The sequence below is a fragment of the Bubalus bubalis genome, chromosome 22 (genome assembly GCF_019923935.1).
Source record: "Bubalus bubalis isolate 160015118507 breed Murrah chromosome 22, NDDB_SH_1, whole genome shotgun sequence".
In the NCBI taxonomy this organism is placed as follows: Eukaryota; Metazoa; Chordata; class Mammalia; order Artiodactyla; family Bovidae; genus Bubalus; species Bubalus bubalis.
In genome coordinates, this window is record NC_059178.1 from 14,414,143 (window position 1) to 14,440,897 (window position 26,755).

The 26,755-nt window shown below is 53.6% G+C and overlaps 1 protein-coding gene across 4 annotated transcripts in view; it reads left to right on the forward strand.

Annotated features, from left to right (window-relative positions):
* ZBTB7C (zinc finger and BTB domain containing 7C) overlaps window positions 1–21,981 on the forward strand; it is a 305,996-nt gene extending 284,015 nt beyond the window's left edge. For all 4 annotated transcript variants that reach the window (XM_045164072.1, XM_045164073.1, XM_006075253.4 and 1 more), the window contains 2 exons: window positions 5,543–6,748; window positions 19,074–21,981. In XM_045164072.1, the coding sequence (XP_045020007.1) occupies window positions 5,559–6,748; window positions 19,074–19,725 (1,842 nt within the window). In that variant the 5' untranslated portion in view covers window positions 5,543–5,558 and the 3' untranslated portion in view covers window positions 19,726–21,981. The remainder of the gene's footprint in view (window positions 1–5,542; window positions 6,749–19,073) is intronic.
* Window positions 21,982–26,755: the final 4,774 nt, after the last annotated feature.

Sequence of the window (26,755 nt, forward strand, 5' to 3'; positions counted from 1 at the left end):
AGACAGGATATGTGGAAGGACCTTGGATGATCATGATGTCCTCCACATGCCAGGGTAGCCCTGGGAGTGTCTTTGGGAGAGCTGATTAAATAGTGTGATCTCTGCAAAACTATACAGAAAGCAAATTAGTTCCTGGTATGATCCTGTCTCCCTCTGCCAAGACCCCTGTTAGGACTCTGGTCCCTCCTGGGCTTCATAATTGCCAGCAGTGGCTAAGCACCTCCTCTGTCCCAGAAGCACTGACCTCATCTGATCGGCCCAGCCACTCTGTGGGGTGGACATTATTATCATCCCCACGATCAGATAAAGAAACCGAGCTCAGGAGGGTGATACTAAGTGCCCGAGGCCAGAAGTGACCCAGGACGTCTGAAAGCAGGGTCCTCACTCTCCACCTCCCATTAGAAGCCCCCTGTGGTCAGATGGCCATCAGCCGACTTCACGCACATGCTGGCTGAGAGCAAGTTCTTGTGAGAGCCTGCTCGGTACCCAGGTTCAACATACTTTCAGAGGGGACTCTAGAGATCCAAAGTTTTCCAGATCCAAATGCTATGGGGCTGGTCCTTCCTGCCTCTCTGCCCAACAAAATCTTCTCTATCTTTCACAGCTCAGAAAGGGCCCCTCCTCCTGCAAACCTGCTTGGATCCTCCAGCCCACAGGGGTCTGCTATCTCCCTGTCCTTATTTCTCATGTGCCCTCAGCCCTGAGTCCCCCAGGCCTCCATGGGTCTCAGGCCCCCTGGTGCACACCCCTCAGTTCTGTCTCTGATTAAATCTCTAAACCTCTGACAGGTAGGGTCCCAACCCTCACTCCCATATGGACTTTGTAGGAGCAGCATGGTAAAGAGGAATGAACATGAGCTTTGGTGCCAAATGCAGCCAAGATCAAATCTTGGCTCAGACACTGTGTCTGCCATTGGGCAAGTCACTCACCCTCTCCATACTCTTTGCCGCCAAATTGGAGGTGATAATAAAAATGTGTACCTTTCAGGGTTGTGTTGGGTGAAGAAGGATTAGAGGTTCAATGGCAGACATGTTACAGGCACTTGATTAATGGTAGCTGTATTGATTGTTGTTAGAAATGTTGGCTTGCTTGCTTGAATGATAGGGTTATTAGAATAGGACACAAATGAAAAACAAAAATTCAAGTCACACTCAAAAAATTAGTTCTGGAGGACTTCTAGAGCCAGGTTTTTCAATGCATTTCTGAAGTCTAAGGCCCTCTCTCTCCAAAGGCTCCACCTCCATCTCGTCTCCATTCCTCTCGTAGGAGCAGGCCCTCCCCTTCTTTCCCTGGTGAGTTGAGGGCATGATGAAGCTCCCTGTAGTGGAAGGGGGCAGGTAGAGTACCTGAGGCAAATGATATTCTCATGCTGTAACGGAATAAACCTAGGCCAGAGCTGAGAAATGCTGCCCTTGCCAGATAAGCTATATGGACACACCTTGGCTTCTAGAATCTTCCACTGAGGGCACAGGCCCAGGGGAGGCTGTGGTGGGCTTCACATCCTCTGGAATGGGGACCACACCTGTGCCCTTGCTCCATTTTCAAGCGCCTCTTTCCCCCTTTCTATCCTCTGCCTTTATTTCTGGGCTCTATATTTTTTCTAGCCCCTTCCTACGAGCCTCTCCTAACTGTTAAGAGGTTTGGTTTTGCTTTTTGTGTGTGTGTGACCTTCTTTCCTGAGCATATTATTCTTGGAGACAGAGTACCTTCGCTTGGGCCATGGGAGGGAGGGCCCGGGTGGGAAGGGGGGCTGGACGTTCAGTCCTTCTGGAATACTGCTGTCTGCAGACCCTCCAGGCATGGGAATCTCAGGGTTACCAGGGAAGCTTCTAGAGGGCAGGGTGGGGGCACTTCTCCCCCAAAAGTCAATAAAACAGCAAGCCACAGCCCCCCTTCCCCTGCTACCTCCTGCCAGGAAAAACAGCCCCCGCCTCCCAGCTCTATGGTTACTTCTGTTCCTCCAGGAGTGGGACAAAGACTCCAAATCATGCCACGGTGAGAAGTCACTGCTGGACAGACCAGCCTTCAAGTCCAGAGTCACCCAGGCCTATTGCCTCCCTCCTCATGGCCAGATTCCCTTTGTGCTTCTAGCTCCTCAAGGTCGTGTGTGCAGGTGTGCTAAATCACTTCAGTCGTGTCCAACTCTTTGTGACCCCATGGACTGTAGCCCGTCAGGCTCCTCTGTCCGTGGGATTCTCCAGGCAACGATACTGGAGTGGGTTGTCATGCCCTTGTCCAGGGGATCTTCCCAACCCAGGGATCAAACTCATGCCTCTTATGTCTCCAGCATTGGCAGGCAGGTTCTTTACCACTAGTAACACATGGGAAGCCCCTCCTCGCGGTCATGACTCCAGTTATCAGATTTCCCCTGTCCATCCAATGACAAGATGAGAAAAGAGAAGCTCAGAGAGGTGGTGGGGCCTCTCAAAGTCACACAGCTGTGGTTCCTGACCCCAAGGCCCTAGCAGACCAGGCTCCCAAAGCTTGGGAGGCAGGACATGTCAAGTCAGGATGGTGTGATCCATCCCTTGGAGTGCTTGAGCGAGACCCTGACCACTCCCATCCCATCCAGTGGGTTCCCAACTCCTCTACTTAAGAACATGGGGATGAGTCTAAGGAATTGCGGGAATTTTCCCTGAAAAACATTTCAAAAACATTTTTGTCTTTAAATGAATAAGCCCTTGGCAAGCAAGAAAACTTGCTTGAAAGAACTAATTTCTTGAGGTCTTACTAATTTGGGCTTTTAACAGTTGAGGGGGCATTTCATTCACAATGGCGTTTTCAGAGGAAAAGGGTCCTCTGAGGGTCAGAACCCTGCTACCATTAGGGCAGCTTTGTGGGAATTAGAAAAAGGTATCATTTTCTCAATACATCTACTTCCATCTATCAAACAAGTGTCATAATATATTGATTTTGTTAGAAGATAGTATTTAACTGCTATTGCCAGAAAGTATCCTGATAAATATCACAGGTCTATAATGTCTATGAATAGTCAATAGTGCCTCTGGATAGCCTGTTGTATCGTCTCTTATCTCCCTGGATTATCTGTTATCTATTGGCGTATAACAAATTACTCTAAAATTGAGCAACTGAAAACAAGAATAAACATTTACTATCTCAGAAGCAGCTTTGCTAAGTGGTTCTGAGTCAATCTCTTTCATGAGGTTGCAGTGAGGATGTCAGGGGGCTGCTGTCATCTTAAGGCTTGACTGGGGCTCAGTGACCCAGTCTCCTGGTGGTCACTCGCACAGCTCAGCCCCTCGCCCTGTGGACCTTCCGTAGAACTGTCCTGATGACATGGCATCCCCCGGAGCGAGTGATCCAAGAGAGAGCCAGGCGGACACAGCAATGTCTTTTATGATTTCGCCAGCATTTGGTGTTGTCACTTCCTGTTACTTTAGCCACTCTGGTAGGTGTGTGGTGCTCTCTTATTCCTCGTTGTTGGATCTTGCTCCACCTTTTGCATAGTTGTTATGTCCCTGTAAGCTCTTTTAGAGCAGGGCCCTGCTCGGTCTGCTCTCTGTGCATTCCCACACCCCAGGGCAGTGCCGCATTCAGGAAGAAACCCAATGACTATTCAGGCAACGAACACATGGCCTGCAGGGCCTCTGGTCCTTTTTAAAAACAGCAGGAAAACAGCAAGGCCTTTGCTCTAGCAAATGGCTTGAACACCTGCCCAGGTGGGATTGCTCAGGGAAGGCTAAGGCCCTCCATCACCCATAGAGAAGCAGGGAGGAGGGAGGCAGAGGCACCCTGACACCCTGACACCCCACTGGGTCCCTGGTGCCTCCAAGTCACTCGGGGCCCGCATTGTGGGCCTGACACTTCTCCCTTGTCCCTTTCTGCTGCATCTGCCTTCTCAGGGCAGAAACACCCAGAAGATAAGTGTATGGGAATTCCCAGAGCTCTTGCCACTGGGCCGTGGGGCTTCCACGCTTTGTTTTCCTTTTTCTTTTCTCCCCACTGTAACTGCACCCAGGGAAGGGCCAGGCCTTGGCTAGGATTTATCTATGGGCCATGACCAAGCTTTGCCCAGAGTAGCAGGGCCCTCCGTGTCCTGGCATTAAAAATTAAGGTGGCTTGTTGTCCAAATTGATTCTGTTCTGCTCCCTGAACAGAGGGGGTGCCTGCTGTCCTCTGCCCGGACCCCTCCTTCTGACCCCCCTCCCTCCTAGCAGCTATCACTGGCCACACTGTGTTTAATGTATAGATAATCCTGATGTATCTCAGAAGAGGCTTCTCCCCACAGGGATATGTTTCCCTGAGAGTAACAGAATACTGACATGATAAATTAGCTAACAATGCACTTGAATTTAACACCGAATATAACTTGAATTTAACACTGAATATAAATATTTATCAAATGGCTCGAGATATACGTATGTAGGAGGTCACTGTTTTTTAAAAAACCAAGAATGGCAAGTGAAGGGAAACCTCATCAACTAAGATGAAGCCAGAAGTTGAGGACAGAAGGCAAACCACCTGCCGTAAGGCCCCCATTCCCTTGCCAAAAAGGGGTCACAAAATTGGTTTAAGGTTTCTAGTAACTGTGTCAGTTTGCTAGGGCTGTAATAACAAAGTACCATGGAGCAGGGCTTAAAGAACAAGACTGATTTTCGCACAGTTCTAGAGAGCTGGATCTAGTCCAAGATCAAGGTGTCGCAGTCTCCATTTCCTTTGAGGCCTCTCTCTTCAGCTTGCTGTCTCCACCCACCTCCACCGCCCCCTCCGCCCCATGTTTTCACATGGTCTCCCCTCTGGGGGTCACACTGGATAAGAGCCACTCGTAGGACCCCGTTTTAACCTTAATTACCTCTTTAAAGATCCTACCTCCATACACAGTAACACTCTGACATCCTGGGGCTTGAGACTTCAACATGATGGAGCTGGACCGGGGAACAACTCAGCTACCATTAGCAGTCCCATTGTTATTACAGCCACATCAGTAGCCAAAAGCAGCAAAATGGGAGTCTGTGACAGGAGGCAGAGGATCTGTGAAATAAACCAAAGCGTTCTCCCAGCGGGAGCCCTGAGTCATGAGAGAAGACTCCCCCTTTGGCCCCTGACCGGCAGACGTGGTGGGAGTCAGGAGTGGCCCCCATTCCCGCAGCACACAGAGCAGCGGAGTCTCACGTGGCCGGCCAGCCTCGCGTTCGGGACTTGCACATTCCCAAAGTGGAATTTGGTGAAATCGTGCCCGAGAGGAGATTTCATAGACTTTGCTAAAAGGCAGGCGTCAGCTGCCCGATGAGGGGCCTAGCTTCCAGGGCCTTCAGGGTCCTGGGAAGAGCCCAGTAGTACCTTGAGAAAAGGCACTTGGGAGTGGGGCTCTGAGTGACAGGTTAGAGTGGGGAAAGCTGAGGAAGAGGGGTCAGCTCCCTAGCAGAGGAGGAGGGAGGGGAGCCCCAAGCAAAGGCAGGTGTGCGATAGGAAAGCACCGCCTAGGCCCACCAGCCTGGCCTCTCTGGGCCAGGACCCCAGAGTTGGTGTCCCCTCCAGCCAGGTCCTCTAACTCAGTCTCTTCCTGTGTGTGCCCCCGCAGGGCTCCGGCTGAGAACATGGCCAATGGCATTGACGAGCTGATCGGCATTCCCTTCCCCAACCACAGCAGCGAGGTCCTCTGCAGCCTGAACGAGCAGCGGCATGACGGGCTGCTGTGTGACGTGCTCCTGGTGGTGCAGGAGCAGGAATACCGCACCCACCGCTCGGTCCTGGCCGCCTGCAGCAAGTACTTCAAGAAGCTCTTCACGGCCGGCACCTTAGCCAGCCAGCCCTACGTCTACGAGATCGACTTTGTCCAGCCCGAGGCGCTGGCCGCCATCCTGGAATTTGCCTACACCTCCACGCTCACCATCACCGCCTCCAACGTCAAGCACATCCTCAACGCCGCCAGGATGCTGGAGATCCAGTGCATCGTGAACGTGTGCCTGGAGATCATGGAGCCCGGGGGGGACAAGGAGGACGACGACGATGACGAGGAGGACGATGATGAGGACGAAGAGGAGGAGGAGGAGGAGGAAGAAGAGGACGACGACGATGACACAGAGGATTTTGCTGATCAAGAAAACTTGCCTGACCCACAGGACATCAGTTGCCACCAAAGCCCTTCCAAGTCGGACCACCTCTCGGAGAAGGCCTATTCGGACACACCCAGGGACTTCCCCGACTCCTTCCAGGCCGGCAGCCCTAGCCACCTGGGCGTGATCCGGGACTTCTCCATCGAATCTCTGCTGAGGGAGAACCTGTACCCCAAAGCCAGCCTCCCCGACAGGAGACCCTCCTTATCTCCATTCGCCCCGGACTTCTTTCCGCACCTCTGGCCAGGGGACTTCGGTGCCTTTGCCCAGCTGCCTGAGCAGCCCATGGACAGTGGGCCCCTGGACCTGGTCATCAAGAACCGCAAGATCAAGGAGGAGGAGAAGGAGGAGCTGCCCCCACCCCCACCGCCGCCCTTCCCCAACGATTTCTTCAAGGACATGTTCCCGGACCTTCCCGGGGGGCCGCTGGGCCCCATCAAGGCGGAGAATGACTACGGTGCCTATCTCAACTTCCTGAGCGCCACCCACCTGGGGGGCCTCTTCCCGCCCTGGCCGCTGGTGGAGGAGCGCAAGCTGAAGCCCAAGGCCTCTCAGCAGTGCCCTATCTGCCACAAAGTCATCATGGGGGCGGGGAAGCTGCCGCGGCACATGAGGACCCACACCGGGGAGAAGCCATACATGTGCAACATCTGCGAGGTCCGCTTCACCAGGTGCGCAGGGCTGCCTGTGGGGGCGGGGCGGGCCCGGGGCGGAGCAGGGGCTGGGCTGGGGACGGGGGTGGGGCGAGATGGGGAGGGGGCGGGCCGGGGCGGGGCTGGGAGGGCCGGAGGCGGGGCGAGATGGGAGCAGAGAAAGGGCGGGGCTGGTGGCCGGGGGCGGGGCGAGATGGGGCGGGGCGAGATGGGGCGGGGCGAGATGGGGCGGGGCGAGATGGGGCGGGGCGAGATGGGGCGGGGCGGGCTGGAGGCGGGGCGGGCTGGGGGAGGGGGGGGTTGGAGGGCCGGGGGCGCGGTGAAGAGAGTCGAGGGCCACCGGATGGAAAGCGGGCAACCGAGATGGGAAAGGACCCAGGTCAGGGGAGGTCCACCGGGGTCCTAGCCGCACCGGAAGCTCATTGTCATAGGTGCTGGGCATTACCAGGCGCAATGATTTTCAAATATTTTCTCATATTACCCCACTAGGTGGAAGGCTAAGATATGAAATAGATCCGAGCAGAGCCGTCTGGTTAAGGCGGAAGTAGGGAAGCTCCCACTGCAGACCCAGGGAAGCCAGTTTGAAGCTCCCCAATAGCGTGCAGCAGCAGCGCCCCCCCCCCTTTTTTTTTATTTGGAGCACAGTCAGCATGCCAGGGCCTGTCCTGAGTGGATTCCTCAGACTACCCCTCCCGCCACGTCCTGGAAGTCAGGGAGGGCCATGGCCTTTGTCCACAGATGGGTGATCCGTCTTCTAGTAGTTAATCAGCCACCCCTAAGCCCAGTTGGGAAATGGCAGGGCTAGGACTTGAACCTCAGTGACGAAGGCCCTTTCAGTCCTATTTGGGGTCAGACCTTCAGGATGTGCCTCCTTTTATGAGGTCCCCCTTGACTGTCCGTGTTAGGAAGAGGGTTAACTTTATGCTGTTATGAAAGTGGAAATTTGAAATCAGTACATGATAAACCTTTCATCTTCCCTGGACTGTGTTCCATTCAGCACTCAAGTATTATATACCTTCTCTGCACAGCGACTTTTGTGATCCAAACTGACTGGTGGGATCCTTTGGGGTCCGATTTGTCCAGGGCTAGGTTTCGATGGGCCTCTTTGGGGGAGATAAGGTCTGTTGGTATCAATGGTGGTCACTGATGTGAGGCTGACCCTCACAGCCATGTCCACGGTGGGGAAGGTCCTGGTGAGTGCCCTGCATCAGGGCTTCGTCGTTTCAGTGTGTCTATCTGATGTGGACAGAGCCTGGTGGGATCTGCCCTGGGACGGTGACTTCCTAGTCCAGGTCTTGTGCCCACACTGCCACTGTCCCCACCAAGGAACCCACCTGGAGAAACCCACACTGACCCCAGTCGCGCTGCTGCCCCCACGTCCTCTTAGCAGTTTAGCTCTAGGAATTGCTGGGAGCTCATTCTTTTGCTTTTCCTCAGTGGACCCAAAGCTTCAGTTTTGAGGACAGAGTACTGTGTTTTGAATGAGGTAGATTATCAAATCAGGGGCAATGCTTTGAGGGGAAAAACAAGATGAGTCCTGCTAAGTCACGAGACTCGCTCTCTCTGGTGGCTTGAAAACTCTATTTGAGGTTGCCAGCGAGGGTCAAGGAATAGACAACAGTTGTGGAAACAGCTCTGCAGGCTCTTCCAGTGACTGCTTCAAAGGACAACTCTGATTGTTTCCAAGGTGGCCTTGGGTCCCCTCACAGCTGCTGCTGTGAAGGAAACTCCAGCACACTCTCCCAGCTGCTCCAGGCTGACAATAAATGGAGAATTTCCAGGTGTAGAAGGGCAGGGCCCCCTATACCTGGGGTGTGTCCCCTTCCAGTCAGCAGTGCTGACCTCAAGTGCTCACTTCTCTCATTGCTGCAGAGCAGCTAGACCCAAAGTCCCTAAGATTCACCCCCTCTCAGGTACTGCTCACTAACGGCCCTGCCACTCTGATGTCACCCCCACCTCCCACCCTGCATTCACCTTAGATCCACAGAACACCTGAAAGATTTCAAAAAAGCACAGGGATAATGGAAGGAAGACAAGCAAGAGCCCAGTCCAAATTCAAGTGCAGTTCATCCATCTGGAGCCAGGGCCTCTAGCAGTCTGTGCCTCCAAGCCCGGCCCCTTGGGAATGACTTTAAGACGTGGACAGTCTTCACAGGCCAGATCCAGAAAAGCCAGCCCCTGAGTCCTGCCATCCAGGCTCCACCTCCTTTGCTTGTCCCCTGAGCAGATGGTGGACACTGGGGACACCCCTCCCTGCAGGGGAGACCCAGGACTGTAACTTCAGTGGGAGGTGCTGCATCAGAGGGTACCCCACGGGATCCTGCCCCTCCCCCCACCCCACCCCCAAGTCCCCATCTCCCTTCCCTCCCCCACTTTCCTCTGGGTCTTTCCCACAGTCCACTTTCCATGAGGGCCATGTGGGGCTGAGTCCCTGCCTTCCCTAGGGAAAGTTTTTAACTTGGTCAGTCAAGACAGTCAGACTTCTCACCCTCTTGACACCAGAACATCCTCTGCGTGGGCCTTCTGGCCTAGCTAGCCTCCATGCTGTGTTACATAGGAGGGTCGCATTCCAGACCCTCCCTTCTAGCACATTCCTGCTGATCACTGAGGGTGGCCTCTGTGCCCCCTGGTGGCGGGCTCAACACTCCTCCAGGCCAGAGTAGCCCTCCAGCCCGGGGCCCTGGCCTCCATTCGGGTTAATCCTGCTCAGCCATCTGGGTCCCCAGGCCTGCTTCCAGCTGAAGCAGCTCCATGCCCACCTCTATCCACAACTCCCCTCACTCTTTTCCCACTGGGCACTGGCCCTCCTGAGAAAGACCAGAAAAGTTCTGGGACCCGCCCCCTCCTCCAGCACCTCCTCAGAGCAGAGATACTGGGAGTGGGGGGAGGTTGGGGATTCTTATTTCTCACTGTGGGCTGTGGCTGGACACGATGGACACCCCCTGACACCCCTCCCCACCACATTCCTCAGAATCACTGATTCCTTGCTTCCCTCCTGTCTCCTCCCCAGAGCTGCCCTGTAGGACTCCTTTCAAACATCAGAGAGCCTCAACCCTGGCCGTCCAGGTCGGGGTCAACCCTGGCTGTCCAGGTTGGGGTTGCCTGTGACTCTCCTATAGCCAAGTCCCCTCGCAGCCTTTCCGTGGGGACCTCCTTTGCAGCTGACTCCTTACAGCCACCAGCTGTAACCCCACCCTCCTTCCCCAGCTGGAGACTCTTCAGCTCCACTTACAGCCGCAGCTGCTGCCTCTTTGACTCAGAATTCCCAGTTTCCCTTGCAAGGCAAAGCCACTTGCTGGACTGGAGCCCAAGAGGCAGAGGGACCTGGGACCTGCTGCCCTCCTGTCCTTCTCTTGGACATCATTTCCCTTTCTGGGGCCTGAGTCTTCGCCTAATTACAGCTGAGCTTCTGCCCTCTGGCCAGGTCTCCTTTCCTCTCTTCTTGATGCTGACCCACTTCCCCTCCCTCCTGGGAGTTACGTCTCCCCGCAAGGTGGCCTTTTGGCTCAGGCTCTGAGTTTCGGCCTCCAGGGCCCACTCCCAGCATGTTCACGCCCCATGGGAACATCATTCCTCATGACTTCAGCAGCACAAAATGGCAGAGGGCCTTCCGACAGAGCCCCTTCCACCCCTAAGGTCCCACTTGCTGCTCTCATTCTATGGGCGTCCAAGAAGGGCCTGAGGCCTCCCACCAGCATGTTGTCTATTCCTTGGCATCAGGAACCTCACCTCTGGGTTCCTGATTTCAGCCAGGCCCACGGTTGTCCCACACTGGTTTTCCCAGCTCTGAGACAACCCTGGCACCCCAGAAAAGGCCTCAGTGGCTTCAAACAGAGTGTGTATCTCTGGCCCCATGCTGGCCCCTCCTAGCTCTGACCATCCTACGGTCACCTGGGCTCCGAGCCCTCTGTCTGTGCCTGAGGCTATGTGTCCACTCCCCCAGCCTGGTCCAAGGTCACTGTTTTCTGCCTGAGGCTGGCCGGGGCCTGTGCTGGCTGCAGAGACAGATCCTGATGAAACTGGTCCTGTGGCTCTCACTTGGGAGAGAGAACTCCAGGACTTAGGGCAGAGGCAGTCTGGATCAAGATGTCCCTGACCCTCCTCATCTGAAAGTCTGGAAGCCCAGGCCAAAGGTCGAGACTCCAGGGGCCACCAGAGGTGCCCTAGGATGGGCCTTGAGGAGTAGGGAATACGTGGGCCAGGGAAGATGGGAAGGTATTCGTCCTCTCTGCATGTCCTCTAGGATGCGGCTGTGCTTGGAGGGGCTTTTCCCTGCCCACCCACATCGCAGGGCCCTCCCGCCCCTTGTTGTCCCAGCCCCGGTCATCACTGTCAGCTGGGCCTGGCCCTGAGTCTGTGAAGGCTTTGGAAGACTCTTGGTTCCTCCTGTCCTGCCACATGGGTCCTTGAGTGCAGGCAGCCTGTCCAGGGAGCCGCTAGAGAGCATCACTGGGCAGGGTCCCCTCCCAGCCCCCTGGCATCCTGTCTGCAGCCTGGCTCTCCCAGGTGCCTGGAGCGACCACTGTAAAGTCAAGAAACTGCAACACTTGAAAAGAGACCAGTCCCCATGACAACAGAGGTCCCACAGAGGCCCTGGAAAAGGATGGGCAACCTCTGTGCCCCGGAGTGTCAGTCTCTGATGCCCCACAATTCCCCCAGTCTCTACTAAATCCCCTGTGGACACCCCATAAAGCCTGCGACTTTTACCCTCCAACCCCAACGCCCAGTGCAAGCCAGCTGCTGATTGCTCTGTAGCCCGACAGCTGTTGGCTCTCAAGGCAAGGCCAGGATCCTGGCTGTTGCTGCTTTTTTTTTTTCTTTTCCTGTATTTTCTTTTTAGTTCTCCCACCCCTGGCAACTCTGGGGACCTTATTAAGATAATGTAATGACATTAGCAGTGGCAGCAGGAAGAGAATTTTTCTCCGACCATCAGGTTACCAAGAAGTCTGGACGGGTGGTGCTGGGAAAGCTTTCTCCTCCCTGGGAGCCTCCAGGACCCACGACCCCTTCCTTTCACTCAAGGGAATGAGACCACAAGTTCTGGCTCATCTTTCTCCATGAGGAGCACTTGGAGTTGGAAGGGGGAATGCCTACTGGGGCTTGCATGGATGTGACTTGGGCTGGCTCCCGTGCGGGGTAAAGGGACGAGATGGCAGACCAGGGCACAGGGCAAGAGAGGAGCGTGTCAGATTTGGGCTGGGGAGTTCTGAGAAGCGGCCCCACACTGGCAGGCCATAGCCATGACCACCCACCGTACATTCAGTGGTCAGCACTGGGTGGAACTCCAGAGCATCTGGTGGGTTCTTATCTGAGCAGGTTCTGGTACCATCTGGGCCATGTGCTGAACGAGGAGGAAGAGAGCAGGGTCTGGTGGGCAGGGAACACAGAGCTCAGTGTCTCCCAGGGGCTACAACCCCTTGGACAGGGCACGGTGATGAGGAACTCCAGCTTCAGGGCCTGGATCTGCCTCTGACTAGCTGTGTGACTTTGGCCAAGCCTCCGGCCCTCTCTGGGCTCAGTTCCCCCACATAACACAGAGGGGTTGAAGCAAGTGCTCCATAAGTTCACACCCAGGTTTATGACCCCATTTATCACCCAAGATCAGGAAAGCCCTGGACCCATTACGGCACTTCTCTTTGCCTCCACTTCCTCCCAAGAATGATGGAAACTCGGACTTCATGGGCTTTAGTGAGATAAGGTATAATCACCTGCGCAGTTATGCCTCCACCGGAGCTCACAGTTAGTTCTGGCAGGACTGTCCCTGAGCCTGGGTCCCTTTTTTGCATCTGCTGCGGGCCAGTGCTCCTTGCCCATGAATCTGCTGCTTCCTGCATCATCTTGCTATCTAGGCGCCTAACAAGACAGGTCCCCGGGAGCCAGGGACGGGATGGTGGCTCCGCAGGCGTGACGAGCAGCTAAGGAAACAGCACACATGGTGGCCCTGCCCTGGGAATAACATGCCTGGAAAACAAAGACAGTGAGGACAGCCTCTGGACAAGCATCCCCGCCGGCCAGGAGCGCCCGTGTGGCTGAGTGGGAGCCACAGGATGCAGACGGGGAGACAGGGCCCCCAGAGCTCAGGACTTGCTGGGCAGGTAATGCTCATACGTAAGTGGCCATTAGAGGGCAGGAGAAGGCGACGCAGACATGTGGTCCTCTGTGGCTCCCTCCTTGCTCCTCGAGTGACCTGCCCTGGGCTGCAGTGCTCAAGTGCTTTGGAAGGTCAGGGCAAAGAATGAGACCTGGGTGGACAGGGGAAGGTATTATGAAAGACTGCACTTAAGTTTGACCTTGAAGGATCCCGGGGATTAGGAGTGGTAGGCATTTCGGGCAGGGCAGTTTGCAAGGGTGAAGGCAGAGCTGAAGGACGAGGGTGCAGGGAAGAGGAGGGCGGGAATGAGGGGCTCGTGGCTGGGAAGGAAGAAGTGCATCTATGCTTGGACATCTGGTAGGAACCTGAGGATGGAGTGTGGTGTGTCCAAAGATACGCACAGAAGGGGGAGGAGCCAGGGCTGACCAGCATCCATCCCATAATATGGCAGGTTCTGAGCCAGGGGCACTGGCAGTCCAGCTCCTGCCGGCAGAGATGCAAAGATGCAAAGCTGGCCAGAGCAGGGCCCACTAGGGGAGCAGCAGTCTGTGTGGTATGTGGGTGTAATACTGTGAGGAGGGACAGGGGACTGGCAAGGGAGAGAGGGTGATTCTTTTTTCCAGCTTTATTGACATATATTTGACATATAACACTGTATATATTTAAGATGTACCACAGTGATGATTTAATATGCATATATATTGTGAAATGATTACCCACAGTCATGTTAGTTAACTCACCCACTATCTCACTTAGTTACCTTTTTTTGTGCTGAAAACATCTAAAATCTATCTTCTTAGTAACTTTCAATTACACAATTGAATTCAGTTACAATTCAATTACAGTGCTGTTCGCTATAGTCACCAAGGGCCCCCAGATCCTATTCCTTTGTAACTGGAAGGGGCGAGCTTGTAAGGAGACTGAAAAGCTATTTTAATGGGTGAGTTAGCACAGAGGCCATTTGACAGGGTTGGGGGGCTTGGAAGATTTTAAGGGGAACCACCGGACTCCTAGCTCTGAAGGAAAGTGACTAAGAGTTCACCGGCTGAGAGTCAGGCTGGAACGTTCCAGCTTCACTCATGATGCCTCCGCCAGCAGATCAAGAATAGAAGAGTCATGATATATGATGCCAGCCAGCCAGAGATTCAGTATTAGCCCATTACCCAGATGCAAACATTCTCAGAACACTAAAGGTCTTCCCTAGTGGCTCAGGCAGTAAAGAATCTGCCTGCAACGCAGGAGACCCAGGTTTGATCCCTGGGTCAGGATGATCCCCTGGAGAAGGGAATGGCACCCCACTCCAGTGTTCTTTGGAGAATTCCATGGACAGAGGACCTGATGGGCTACAATCCATAAAGGTCACAAAGAGTCAGATACAACTAAGCAACTAACAGACACATTGAGCCTCCCATTTTAGAGGTCAGGAAACTGAGGCCCAGGGCAGCTAAGGAGCTGGTCTGGTTCTTGGAGTGTGCCGAGCCGGGGCCCAGCTCAGCCAACACACTTGCACGTCACATCCGTGTGGAAAGGCCATTACTGAAATAAGAAGGCTGGGCCACCTTAGAAAGCCATTCCCTCCCTGGAAATGGGCCGGGTTGGATCAGTGCTTTCAAGGTCCTGGGAAGCATACTGCTAGCAATGCAGGTTACTCAGCCCCTGATTCAGACATGCTCCCAGTAAACTAAATGATCACTAATTTTTTTCCAGGACTAACTTAAGAGCTCCGTCCACTCCCCTCCCCACTGCTCTCAGGAAAAGTCTCCCCTGGGGACAGCAGCTCCTGCCCAGGCCGAGCTGCTTCCACAGCTTGGCCCAGGCTTCTGGCCCCTGAGACAGAAGGCTGGCTGCCGATGCCCTGGTGTGACTGTCTGGGCTGCACTTTTCGAGGCAGCCCCTACAGGCCTCAGGCTGGAAACACTCCGTAGGAAATCCTCCAAAGAGCCTGCAAACAAACCCCGCCCAGTTAGGCCTCCAGGCCCCTCTGCCCCTCACTGCCTGGTACCTTTGGGAAAGCTCTTTGACTTCTCTGAGCCCCCATCTCTTCTGGGATCCAAGTGAGGAAATTGATCCAGGCGTGTTGAATTAAGCTCATGCAAACCCAGATTCCTGGTCAATAGGAACTCATGTCTGGCCCTAGGTTCAACTCTGCACAGAGAGGTTAAGTAACTTGACTAAAGGTCATCCAGCAAGTCAGTGGAAGATCTGCAGCCGGAAGGGGTTCCCACACCCCTAATAGGGGCCCCTGTCCTGCACTACACCTTGCTTGTGAATAATGACCTTCCAGAGTCATTGAGATGGTGTATTCGCCTGCCCCAAGCAGGCACTCAGTGAGACAAAGTTATAGTCACCTTCTCAGCACTTCTCACACATTTGGGCCAATTGCTACTGAGATGTGATTTATTTTAGATGCCATAATGAAAAGCTCAGAAGAGCAGTGCATATTTAAAGGAGGCCCTTGACATTTGAAGATTTACCACTTGCATTGTCCACTATTTGAGGGTGACCCTCAGGGTTGATACTATTAAATATATATAATAGTAATTTTTTTTTAATCGACCTTATAAGGTTGCAGTGAGGACTGAATGAGAGGATGTATTTAAAGCCCCACTGGTGACGCTCCACCAGGCCCTGAATCTCCAGGATGGAGTCTCTCAGCCAGTGAGTGAGCCTGGCCGAGTACCGAGCATCAGCGTCTCATCAGAGCCTGTGCGAGAGTGTGGGGTCCCAAGCACACTCCAGGGGTACAGACAGCACTTTGCACCCCGCCCTTACATGTTCACACAGGCCACAGCGCAGGACTTAGGACAGAGGCCTGGGCACTTCTGGTCCCAGCTCAGTCATTATCCTTCCAGTGACCTTAGGGACTTCACCTCCCTGAGCCACCGTTTGCCCCCAGCCAAGTGAAGGATTAACCTAGGCAGGTGGTTCTCAGACCAGCAGCAGCAGCAGCAGTGGCATCTGAAAGCTTGTTCAAAATGCAAATTCTCTGCTCTCTCCCCACAGACCTCCTGATTCAGGCTGTCTGGGAGGGGAGCCCAGCCCTCTGTGTTTCATCAAACCCTGATAATGGCTCATTACCTTTGAGGCCCACTAGCCTAGACGCTAAATCCCCTTCCTGCTCCAAAATCCAATCACCTGGATGAAATTTGGATTACGGAGACCCTAAGAGCAGGATGCTGGTGGGGGGAGGGCGCATGAGATGTCACAGCAGGGTACTCACTGTGCAGTTGAGGGGCAGCTGGTGGGTTGTGGGCAGGGCAGGGACCCGGGGGTGGGGGGTTCTGGTGTGTGGAGAATACCAACCCTCCCTTCCTCCTCCCTGCCCACCCCCCTCTCCGCCCTCACCTCCCAGGTGCCCGGCTGCCTTCTAGAGATGGATCCATCCTCCTGATCCTTCTCCCCTGCTCCCCCCTAGCATGCTCATGAAAGTCCTTTTCTCTCCTGCTCCGCCCCTGGGGAGCTAGTCAGAAAAAAACGAGAGCCAGCGAGACCTCTAGTGGCCGGGGGGACACCAGGCGGCCAGGACCCGCTCCCGCTGGCGTCCTGGGTTGCTGCTGAGTGTGGTTTAAATCTGCCCATTTTAGTGCGGGTGCCTGGACTCCACATCTGCTCCAACATCAACCCCGAACCAAAAATGACAGGCAGACACTCCAACCAAGCCACACCTGCAGGGAGGAGGTGGGAGACGACCCAGCTTCCTGGCCTGAGGGGCCTGGTCAAGGAAGGCGCAGAAGGCCGCAGAGAGTTCCCATGGCTCCACAGACTCCACCTCGGCCAGCCTGAAAGGCTCCTTTAGCTGGTTTAGGCGGCATTCAGTCTTTATAAAAACAGTCTTGAGATGTCAGTCCTCCTTTCAAGACCACCAGGAGGTGTGTGGAATCCAGCTCAACAGGAACCCAAATTTCTGTGCATCATCTCTGCACACCAGGAACTGATGTCTCATGCGAGGTTCAACTCTTGTGCAGAGAGGTTGTTACTCACCTAAAGTCACTCAGTTAGCGGTGGGTCTGCAGCTGGAGTAGGGGCTCCCACACACCCTATGGGAGGCGTCCCGCCACATCATAGCTTACCTCTGAATAATACTACTTAAACCCTGCAAAGCTTTGCCCTAGCTTAGGCTGCATTCTTGTTGCACCTGGCTCTTTTGTAAACCCTGGAATTGTCTGCAGACAAAGAGGAGAGCCCAGGGCTGGAGCTAAGAAACCACAGTGCAGGAGACTTGAACAACGTGTGCCTGCTATCTGGAACTTTCAGATTAGTGCTGAGGACAGGCAGGTCTCAACAGCCCAGGGGCTGGGATGGGACCAGGTGAACCCAGAGGGAAGACCCCGTTGCCTGGAGAGAGCGGAGCTGAAAGTGCAATCCAGTATCAGAAGTGGCTGCCCGCTTGGAAGACAATGAAAGATTGCTGACTTTCAGGGGGCCTAAGGCAATGGCACCCCACTCCAGTACTCTTGCCTGGAGAATCCCATGGATGGAGGAGCCTGGTAGGCTGCAGTCCATGGGGTCGCTAAGAGTCAGATACGACTGAGCGACTTCACTTTCACTTTTCACTTTCATGCATTGGAGAAGGAAATGGCAACCCACTCCAGTGTTCTTGCCTGGAGAATCCCAGGGACCGGAGCCTGGTGGGCTGCTGTCTATGGGGTCGCACAGAGTCCGACACAACTGAGATGACTTAGCAGCATGGCCCCAGAAAGTCTATTTTCCATTGTGTGAGAGATGGAATGGGTGCTTCATTCTCTCTGATCTTATTCCTAAAAGGTGTTCTGGAGTGACAGAGGCCTTTCAGAACCCAGCTCCCACTCTACTCTCTAATCCAGGGGAGGACCACACCTGTTTGGAGTGGTGCAGTAGTTGAAGGTGGGCTTCCCAGGTGGTGCCAGTGGTAAAGAACCCACCTGCCAATGCAGGAGATGTAAGAGATAAGGGTTTGATCCCTAGGTGGGTAAGAGTCCCTGGAGTAGGAAATGGCAACCCACTCCAGTATTCTTGCCTGGAGAATCCCTTGGACAGAGGAACCTGGCAGGCTACAGTCTATAGGGTCACAAAGTGTCAGACACGACTGAAGTGATTTAGTGCGCGCACAGGCGCACGCACACACACACACATACACACACACACACACACACAGTTCAGTTCAGTTCAGTCACTCAGTCGTGTCCGATTCTTTGAGACCCCATGAATCGAAGCACGCCAGGCCTCCCTGTCCATCACCAACTCCCGGAGTTCACTCAGACTCATGTCCATCGAGTCAGTGATGCCATCCAGCCATCTCATCCTCTGTCGTCCCCTTCTCCTCCTGCCCCCAATCCCTCCCAGCATCAGAGTCTTTTCCAATAAGTCAACTCTTTGCATGAGGTGGTCAAAGTACTGGAGTTTCAGCTTTAGCATCATTCCTTCCAAAGAACACCCAGGGCTGATCTCCTTTAGAATGGACTGGTTGGATCTCCTTGCAGTCCAAGGGACTCTCAAGAGTCTTCTCTAACACCACAGTTCAAAAGCATCAATTCTTCGGCGCTCAGCTTTCTTCACAGTCCAACTCTCACATCCATACATGACTACTACTGGCAAAACCATAGCCTTGACTAGACGGACCTTTGTTGGCAAAGTAATGTCTCTGCTTTTCAATATGCTATCTAGGTTGGTCATAACTTTTCTTCCAAGGAGTAAGCATCTTTTAATTTCATGGCTGCAATCACCATCTGCAGTGATTTTGCAGCCCAAAAAATAAAGTCTGACACTGTTTCCACTGTTTCTCCATCTATTTCCCATAAAGTGATTGGGACCAGATGCCATGATCTTCATTTTCTGAATGTTGAGCTTTAAGCCAACTTTTTCACTCTCCTCTTTTACTTTCATCAAGAGGCTTTTGAGTTCCTCTTTACTTTCTGCCATAAGGGTGGTGTCATCTGCATATCTGAGGTTATTGATATTTCTCCCGGCAATCTTGATTCCAGCTTGTGCTTCTTCCAGCCCAGTGTTTCTCATGATGTACTCTGCATAGAAGTTAAATAAGCAGGGTGACAATATACAGCCTTGACATACTCCTTTTCCTATTTGGAACCAGTCTGTTGTTCCATGTCGTAGTTGAAGGTAAATTCTAGCCGGGGTCCCATTCCTGGGGGTTGACACCACGGCAGTAGGGAGCCTTGGCTGGTTCAGCAGAGAGCCAGGGGCGGCCCCTGGGTTTGCAGGCAGGGACGGCCCCTGGGTTTGCAGGCAGGGACTGACTCCGGCTCTGTGTTGCAGGCAGGACAAGCTGAAAATCCACATGAGGAAGCACACGGGGGAGCGGCCCTATCTGTGCATCCACTGCAATGCCAAGTTCGTGCATAACTACGACCTCAAGAACCACATGCGCATCCACACGGGCGTGAGGCCCTACCAGTGCGAGTTCTGCTACAAGAGCTTCACGCGCTCTGACCACCTGCACCGCCACATCAAGCGCCAGAGCTGCCGCATGGCCCGGCCCCGGCGCGGCCGCAAGCCCGCGGCCTGGAGGGCCGCCAGCCTGCTTTTCGGGCCCGGCGGCCCGGCCCCAGAGAAGGCGGCCTTCGTGATGCCCCCCGCGCTGGGCGACGTGGGTGGCCACCTGGGCGGAGCCGCCGTGTGCCTCCCGGGCCCCAGCCCAGCCAAGCACTTCCTGGCCGCACCCAAGGGCGCGCTGAGCCTGCAGGAGCTGGAGCGGCAGTTCGAGGAGACGCAGATGAAGCTGTTCGGGCGCGCCCAGCTCGAGGCAGAGCGGAACGCGGGGGGCCTCCTGGCCTTCGCGCTGGCCGAGAACGTGGCCGCCGCGCGGCCCTACTTCCCGCTGCCCGACCCCTGGGCCGCGGGCCTGGCCAGCCTCCCGGGGCTCGCCGGCCTCAACCACGTGGCCTCCATGTCTGAAGCCAACAATTAGGCTGGTCCTTGTCCACTCCGGTCCTGCTTCCCCGTCCCCTCCCAGGCCCACCTGCCCCATCCGATGGGTCTGAACTTTTTATTTCAAAAGGAAAAAAAAGAAAAAGAAAAAAAAAAAAAAATAGCAGCAGCAGTGGTATTTTCCGGGCCTCCTGAGGCAGCTGCCTCCCCTTTGCTGGTGTCTGAGATGGGTGTCTTCTCCCAAAAGGCCTGGCCTCTCCCTGGCCGCCTCTCCCTGGCTGCCTCTCTCTGCCCTCAAAGAGAAATTCACAGGGGCCCATATCACAGCGGGGCCCCAGGCCACGTGTCCCAAAGCACCTTGGAGCTGTGAGAGTCTAGAAGGAGGGAGGTGGCTTGGCCAGACGCAGACCAGATGGAGCAGGGAAGAGGGTAGGGTCCTGAGACACACACCCTGTGGGCCCCACTGCTCTGTGGTGGAGTCCCTGCTATCTCGGTTCTAATGGCTTCATTTTCCCAGTCTCCAGTGGTCCTAGGACCCTTAGGGGAGATGCCCTGTTGGCTGGGAGGCCTCCTGGAGTCAGGAGCGAGGCTCCTGGAATCCAGGCCCATTTTCCCCTCCCTGGCCTGTGACCTTGGACCTCTTCACCCTCTGTACCCCAGTTTCTCCCTGCTGTGAAAGAGGGCTGGTGATTTCATTTCCCTTTCCCATCCACCCACATGCTCATATCTGCCCATCCCTCCAAAGAGAAGCCTGAAGAGAGCAGGAGCTTGCACTCCTAATGTCCCTGGTGATACTATTTTACTGGACTTAGTTTTATCACAACCGTCTTTACATTAGCACAGGTGAGAAATGTGGCCATGCTAGACAGGGTGACAGAGGAAGAGGGCTTGGGTGTGGCTTGTCCACAGCCCCCAAGCAGCTTTGGGGAACTCCAAATCCTACCTCCCCTAGGGGCATATCCGGAGACGACCACCTAGCATGGTCCCCACCTCCACATACCCCCGGCAATGCCATAAGGAGTCTTTCAGGACTCCTGGGGCCAACACAGAAAGACAGGGGCCACCTCTCAACACCTGGCCGTTGCCTCCCTCCATCTGATTCCCAGAAACAAAGCGCCTAGTTACCCAGGTGTATGTTCGCTTTTCGGTTGTGGGCTTCTTGGGGCTTTGGCACTGCTGTGTTTGAACACCCACAGCCCCTCCCTGGCCCCCTGAGGAGGAAGCCGGGTGTCCGGTGTGGGGAGTCTGAGCCTTGGCTCCAGGACGGGCGTGGAGGGCTCTGTGAGTGAGGGCTGTCCACCCCCTCTCCCAGGCTTTCCAGTGGGTAGCCATCCTGAGAAGGAAGACAGCTGGGGCCTTCCTGATCTCTCCACTTTCCTGCCCTGCCCCTTTTCTTGCTGAGTTTGCTTTTGTTTCTCAGTAGCCCAGAAGGGAGGCGAGTTCATCTGGGGGGGGTGGGCAAGGGCTGGTGTCCCCAACCCTGGAGCTGTGGGCACAGAGACTTCGGCTCTTCCTATTGCCTTGGCTTCTTCCTGAGCAAACACAAAAAAACAAAAAGGCCAGAGAAGACCACAGACTCTGTCACTCTCCCAGCTCCCCCACTCGCTGGAAGAAACCCCTGCCTCCACACACCACCTCTGGCCCTTTGAGTAGAGGGAGCTGTTGCTGACACCCTGTGGTCCTTGGATGTCATCTGCTGGGCAGCGCCTCTCAGCTTCCCTTCTCCATCTCTGCCCTTCGCTTCTGGGACCCACCAGCCAACATGCCCACGTACCCCCTCCTCAGTCAAGGGAGTGGGGCTGACCCAAACTTTAAGAGAAAACAAGGAAAGATGAACAAATTAGAATCCAGTGGTGTTGGGGCTTTTGTTTTTATTTTGTAAAGGTAATGACTTCTTATAAACTCAATTTTTCAGACGACTGGTTAGTTCGTTTTGTTTTCTCTTGGCTGCAATTTGGAGTTGTACATTGTAAAATATCCAAAGATGTCGAGTACTGTATGATCAAGAACTTGAAGCAAATGGGTCGTAGGAATGTTTGTGTTTTGTTTCCTTTTTTTTTTCTTTTGGATGTTCCGATTTCCCTGTCTGTCTGTGGGAGAACTTTGGAAGTTTTTCTATTTATAACTTTTTTATGTGATTGCTTTATGTAAAATGACGCTCAACAAGGTTTGCCTTAGTGATTCAAGGGACAATCTTCCATAACTTTGGTCGCACGCCGCATCCCGCCAAGAAAAACTCTCAGCTAATTTTCTGGCCTATTTATTAAACAGTATTAACTGACTTGATGAAATGATATTGAGAGTTGCACTTCTGTGAGAGGCGACAGCCACAAGACAATGTGCAGACATTTGTGGCTCAAGAGTTTGACAATTGGGTGTCACAAATTTATAAAAATGTTGAAGACACCTTTATAAAAAAAATTACAAATCTTTGACCCTTATTTAATAATGTGAGGGACAGCGTTTTAAGTAAAAGAAAGCCACAGGTACTCAACTCGCTGGTTCCGTTGATTCCCCTTTGCATTGTCTTGCAGGTGTCGGGGTGGGGGCTTTGAATGGGGTCAACTCTACTCAGAACCCAGAGCACAGACTCTTGGAGTAAAATGGATCTTTGAACTGATGGGGGATCCAGAGCTCAGGTCTTCAGTGGTTCCCTGCAGTTTTGATTCATGAGGCTTTGCTGGATCTATAAGCTTGTGGGTATCTGTGACTCCGAGTGTGAGGTATGTGTATGTGTGTGTATGTGTGTGTTCACATGTGCAGATACAGCCTTTGGTGTGTGAGCAAGGGAAAGTGAAAGGGGTGCTGACCATTTTAACATGACAGTCCTACCAGTCACCTGGCTTGGCATCCAGAGTAACCTGTGGCTGGCCTTACTTCCATCTCAGCCTTTCTCCTTTTACTCCCTGGCACTGGCACTGGACTTCTCTTCTTTATTAACCTGATCCTGTCTCCCAAACAGGGAACATTAGACCCTGAAGAAGGTAAGGGAATATAATGGGGTCAAGCTTACTCAGAACCCAGAGCACTGACTCTTGGAGTAAAATTGATCTTTGAGCTGCATTTTCTATATAACCAAGGGTTAACCTAGAGTTGCTTTTCTGTCTTCAGATCCCCTTTCTTCCCGTGGTAAGCACTCTTATAAACGCAATGCAACATTTCTCAGCACAGGAAGAACACAGATCTGGGTTTCAGATCCAGATACAGGCTGTGTGTCCTCAGGCTAATCACTTTCCTACCTTGGTCCTCACTTGCCTCATTCAAATAGGAAAGGAGATGGAGTTTCTCCAAGAACTTCCCCAAGTTTTCTGCCCAACTTAAAGACCCCTCAGCCAAGGGGGCCTGCCAGTTGGGGGATTGCGAACTGAATTTTAAAGAAATAACCTAAAGCAACCTTCCCCATAGTACAAAACTCCTCTGAAGTCTTCTGTTGTCGCTCTGAAATTCACGTTTTTGCATTCTGTTACACAAGGGGCTTCCCTCCTGGCTCAAGTTGGTAAAGAATCCACCTACGATGCAAGAGATCCAGGATCGATCCCTGGGTCGGGAAGATACTCTGGAGAAGGAAATGGCAACCCACTCCAGCATTCACGCCTGGAAAATCCCATAGGCAGAGGAGCCTGGTGGGGCTACAGTCCATGGGGTCAGAGAGTTGAATAGGACTAATGCGACTAAATCACGACACAATAGGTATGTGTTTGTCTTAATTTTAAAATATTGTCTTGAACGTGACTTGCCGTTCCTCCGGGATCTTCTAGTAAAGTCAGTGCCCCTTGGCTGCCTTGCAGCTTGGAGAGGCCCAAGTACATGGCTGACTGAGCACTTGAGGATAAATCTGGGCCTGTGCAAGGAAAAGGAGGACAGCTGCTTGTCAGGATCTGGCTCAGCTTGTGTATTCTAGCATCATTGGGTCCCCTTTCTGGGGATCAGTGTCCACTGAGCACCAGAGGTGAACAAGGGGAAAGGATAGGGAAGTGGGCCCACTGGACCCTGACTTCTGGGGGCTCCTGAGCTCATCTGAGTGAAGTGGCCTCTAGTCCTGGCCAGTTAGGTGTTTCCTGGAGCCACGCAGGACATGGCAGGCTCCCTGATGTGTTCAGGGAGTGGGGGTATGGACAGCAAAGGGATCTTCAGTAGAGAGGGACGGACAGGAAGGAGGCTGAGGCCACTGAAGACAGGTCAGAGAAGCAGGTGCATCTTAACCTGGAGAAGAAGGCTTAAGATGTGTTAGAACAGGCCTTGGACCTTCTAAAGTTCTGTTAGGTAGAGAAAGGATCATACCAAAAGTTTGGCCAAATCAAACCAATAGGGGAGAGATTCCAGGAGACAGCCAGGTGCCCAAGCAAAGGAAGACGACTTCCTACCACATGGAATTGTCCTAAAGGGGAATGAGGTCCCTTGTGAGGGAGTGAGCTCTTGGTCACTGGAAGGGTTTAACCTTGCCTTTCAAGAAGCAAAGATTCCTACGTGGAAGGAGGGCTTTCTGGATGGCCTGTCCCTTGGGTCATGCCATCTGACTTATGAAAAGGAGAATATATATCCTCATGGAAGAAGGACCGTACCAGGGCCAGGGGGTGACAAGTGAAGAAGATAAGTTGGAACACCTTCACAAAACTCAGTGTGGGGGCTTATGGCTGCCTGCTGCCCCCCACCCCCCATCCCAGTGACCTACAGCAGCTTGGGGCCGGAGAAACAGGACTCAATGTAGAAAAGGCCCTGATTGATTGTGAAATCCCGGAGGTGTGACAGAACAGTAATGAAGCAACAGGAAGTTAAGACTGTCTCTCTCTCAGGCCTTCATCCTAGCCCAGGGCCCGCCCTTCCCGAGGGGAGCAGAGGTCCCCGCCACACCCGGCACACCTCTGCACAGACCCCCCTTCCTCCTCTCCTGGGACCTCACCGCCGGCACTTCCTGCCTGTGCAGTTTCCAGAAACGGGCACAACTGGCTTTCCCCTTGCAGTTTCCCCTCTGAGAGCCGGCGGAGGGAGGACTTCTGAAGGGAAAGTGAGAGGGGGACAGGGAGGCCTCCGCTGTCAACTCCCTTCATCGGAAGAGTCTGTCCCCCAGCCCGCAGAGGTCCCGCAGGAGGGGAACGCGACCCGCACGCAGAGGCTCCGAGGCCGCCCGGGCCCTGGGACAGGTTCTAGAACCAAGGATGTGTGTATCCGAGGCCCCACACCTCCCAGTCCCGCCGGGACACTCCCCTCTGTCCAAACCCTAACCGGAGGAGCCACGGGACAAACACGACTCACAGGCTCCCTCTTCCGGCCTCTGCAGCCCCTGCTCCCAATCAAGGTGGAAAGAACGGCCCCAGCAAAGCGAGGTCAGTCCGGCTGATCCCGAGTGATGGTCTGGAAATCAGACCGGTGGGCAGACACTAGCCTGCCCCAGCCTCACAGCCGCCCCCTCGCCTCCCCTCCCTGCCTTGGGCACCAGAGGGGAAGGGGGGAGGGGCGGGAGGCAACCAAACCGCTTCTTTCCTCCCTTCAGGTTTGAAGCACTGAGGATGGAGTCAAACACGCATTTCCAGCAATTGATGGGGAGAGAATTCCCCGGGGGAGGTCCTGCTAGTTCTCCCTCCTCACCACACCCTGGGCAGGGATGGCAGTGACCTTGAGGAGCAGCGCCACAGGGCCCAACCAAAACACATGTGCCCAGAAATAGCCTAAAAAATAAAGACATCTCAAATCTGGACAATTCTGGAAAACCTCAGAACTGATCACTTTATCTCCACCAGACATGCGCGCGTGCACGCGCACACACACACACACACTCTCTCTCTCACACTCGCACACACATACACACTCACACACACAGAGAGTTATCAGACTAATGATACACAGGCTGATGTCATTCTTCCTTGTAACAATAGGATACCCAGCAGTGCACCAATGAGACCCAACAAAGGTTTTCCCCAGAGTCTCCCTGCTGAAGTATTTGTAACGCACTCTCATTTCCATCCTTTGGATCCTCTATTTCACCATGAACTCTGACCCTGACAACTAGAGCAAAAGAATAAACAAATCAGTTTCTGGAATAAGGAAGGAAGATAGGATGAATCAGATCCCCTTCCCGTTTTCCTCTAAAAATGAATAAATTAAGGGCAAACCCTCTGAGTAACATTAGTTTTTATGCCCCTGGGAGACACTTAACCTCCATCGGTCAGCTGGCTTTTAGCCTATGGGGCACACGTCATTAATCCTATCAGTATCAATCGTGGTTCTTAGTCCAGACCCCACCCCAGATAGCTTAAGTAGAAAAGGCTTATATTAAAGAAAATTAAGTCCTTAATAGAATCTCCATAAAGGCCAAAGAGTCAGGCTTGTGGGGCCACCAAGCTCAGTTGCACAGGTTGCATACTGCACAACACGTCTTTTGAGCTTCTCCATTCACACCCTAGACAGGGTTGTATAATTGTTATACCATGTACTAGATTTCTGCTGCTGCTGCTGAGTCACTTCAGTCATGTCCGACTCTGTGCGACCCCACAGACGGCAGCCCACCAGGCTCCTCTGTCCCTGGGATTCTCCAGGCAAGAATACTGGAGTGGGTTGCCATTTCCTTCTCTAGATTTCTACATCATAGCAATTTCCCAGCAGATGGCAGTAAAGTGTCCGGATGTGGTTCAGTTCAGTTCAGTTCAGTCGCTCAGTCGTGTCCGACTCTTTGAGACCCCATGAATCGAAGCACGCCAGGCCTCCCTGTCCATCACCAACTCCCGGAGTTCACTCAAACTCATCCATCAAGTCGGTGATGCCATCCAGCCATCTCATCCTCTGTCGTCCCCTTCTCCTCCTGCCCCCAATCCCTCCCAGCATCAGTCTTTTCCAATTAGTCAACACTTTGCATGAGGTGGCCAAAGTACTGGAGTTTCAGCTTTAGCATCATTCCTTCCAAAGAACACCCAGGGCTGATCTCCTTCAGAATAGACTGGTTGGATCTCCTTGCAGGCCAAGGGACTCTCAAGAGTCTTCTCCAACACTACAGTTCAAAAGCATCAATTCTTCGGCACTCAGCTTTCTTTATAGTCCAACTCTCACATCCATACATGACCACTGGAAAAACCATA